Source organism: Sinocyclocheilus anshuiensis, unplaced genomic scaffold (assembly GCF_001515605.1).
Source record: "Sinocyclocheilus anshuiensis isolate Anshui unplaced genomic scaffold, SAMN03320099.WGS_v1.1 scaffold1101, whole genome shotgun sequence".
NCBI lineage: Eukaryota > Metazoa > Chordata > Actinopteri > Cypriniformes > Cyprinidae > Sinocyclocheilus > Sinocyclocheilus anshuiensis.
Genome location: NW_015558562.1, coordinates 61,305 through 63,663, shown reverse-complemented (window position 1 = coordinate 63,663; position 2,359 = coordinate 61,305). Strand labels below are relative to the sequence as shown.

General features: G+C 35.7%; 1 protein-coding gene across 1 annotated transcript in view; it reads right to left on the bottom strand.

Moving 5' to 3' along the window:
• Positions 1-2,359, bottom strand: part of LOC107679433 (mitogen-activated protein kinase kinase kinase kinase 5-like) — a 17,996-nt gene that overhangs the window by 3,941 nt on the left and 11,696 nt on the right. The window contains exons 12-16 of the mRNA XM_016474978.1: positions 1,618-1,731; positions 1,273-1,354; positions 1,138-1,196; positions 556-608; positions 427-471 (exon numbers count right to left, since the gene is read on the bottom strand). Of these exons, the coding sequence (XP_016330464.1) occupies positions 427-471; positions 556-608; positions 1,138-1,196; positions 1,273-1,354; positions 1,618-1,731 (353 nt within the window). The remainder of the gene's footprint in view (positions 1-426; positions 472-555; positions 609-1,137; positions 1,197-1,272; positions 1,355-1,617; positions 1,732-2,359) is intronic.

Below are 2,359 nucleotides of genomic sequence, written 5' to 3'. Positions count from 1 at the left end.
TATATATATATAAACCTAATAAAAATGTCAAAATCACATAACGAAATGACTAAAAATGTAACTAAAATTAAAAAATGTATACATTTCTGTTTTATATATTATGAGGATCTAGATTTGTATTTATAAAACTAAAACGGAAATTAAAACATAATTATAAAAATGAATAAAATACATAACAAAATGACTAAATCTAAGATTAAAAAGAAAACTAAAAATATAAAAAATAAAAGTATAGTAATATATACTATAATAGTATGTAAATAATAATAAAAATAACGGAGAAAGCCGTGATTTAGATGGTTTTTTGAATCACACAGATTCAATTCATGCATCAACTCATTAAATGCACAGCTTGAATATACAGTAAATCTGCCAAATGCATAAATGTAAATGTGTTTATGATTTCAGAAGAAGAGAAAAACGTACATTTCCACATCGTCGTAATCGTCATCCGTGTCCACACTCTCATCCCTGTAAGAGTTTATTATGAGAAATCATCAGCACATGGGCTGCATATGTCACAGACGAGTGATTAAATGTGATGTCGGCTCTTACCTTCTTCTGGAAGTGATGGGAGGACTCGTCCACTGTCCTCCTGACGACCGTAACTACACCAATCAATAACAGCACGTGTTATCTTACAACATCTGCTTTGTGATAAAAATGAATGCAACCCTTCTTATTTTTTTTAAATCAAATTATTAACATTCTGCAAGGGGTGTGTAAACCTATGAACACAACTACACAGCTAATGATAATGACTACAGAAAGAAGAAAATTAGTTATTTAGGGACCCCATGAAGTGGTTTGACAAGTGCATTTTTCCCTGTGGTTATGCAGTTCCTGTTAAAACAGGAAGTTGTGTTGGGACATAAAATCCCTTGTTTTTAAATTGCCAGTTATCTTTAGTTTAAGTCAGAGGAAAGAACACGTTCTAGACTGGACAAGCATTTGTGAATAAAAAGATGTCATCAAAACTTTTCTGTTTCCTGAAAGAGAAAATTATACATTTTAAATGCATATGTCTTTTGGCCAAAGGTCATTTTTTTCTTAGACAACATCCTCAAAGGAAGGTTTTGACAGGCTCAGCTCATTTTCAGCAGTTTCCTCTCAGAAGTTAAACACACAAACACTAACCGTTCCTTCTGGAGACTCTCGTTTGCCAGCGACGGGTCTCTGTGTGTAAATCTGTTCCACTGAAACACAGACATCAGCTTTATAATAATGAAATAATGAGTGTGTATCTGTCATGAACACACACAAGAGTCTTACAGCTGATGTCTGAGTTCGTTCTCTCGGCCCGGTTGTGTCTGTTGATTGAGTGAATTCTTCTGAGTGAATGTGGGACAATCACCTGAGAGAGAGACAGAGACGAGAGACAGACAGATGGACTGTCTTTATGAGTGAGTCACTGAATCATTCAATCAACTGACTCGTTCAAAACACTGATTCATTCAAGAAGTAAACAAGCGACTGTCTTAACGAGTGAGTCACTGAATCATTCAATCAACTGAGTCATTCAAAACACTGATTAATTCAAGAAATAAACTAGGGACTATCTTTATGAGTAAGTCACTGAATAGCTCATATAGTTTAGAATAATTTGTGTGTACGTACCTCCAAATCATCATCATCTGTGTGTAAGTCTTTGAGATTCTCAGGGTGTCTGAGTTTGTCCAGCAGTTCAAGGGTTAACTCTTGTCTCAAAGACGGCAGCGTCACAAACAAGTGCTGCAAAAAGACGTGATACGAGTTCAGATAAACACACACACACACACACACACACACACACACACGTTTGTTTCTGAGAATTGTGGGAACTTGCCTTTGACTTCTATTACTTTTATACTGACCAAACGATATTTTCTATCCCCTAACTCAACCCTAACCCTAAACCTACCCCTTACAGAAAACCTGTTTGCATTGTTACACTTTCAGATAAACAACATTTACTATTTTTTTTTTATCTTGGAGAGGCGAGGTGTCCAAGTCTAGGTTCTGTCATTCAGAAACATGGCTTTTCATATCACTGCTATGCTGATGACGCTCAATTCTACCTCTCATTCCATCCTGATGATCCGACGATAGCTGCTCGCATCTCAGCCTGTCTAACAGACATTTCTTGCTGGATGAAGGACCATCACCTTCAAAAGAGTAATTATATGCAAGTGCTATAACAAGTCTCAGTTAGCTTGTTATAGCACTTGCTTATAATTGCTCTTTTGTTGTTTTTGATTGCTTCTATTGTCCTCATTTGTATGTGTGACCCAGGACCACAAACTGGTCATAAGGGTCAATTTTTTTAAATTGAGATTTATACAACATCTGAAAGCTGAATAAATAGCTTTCCATTGATGTA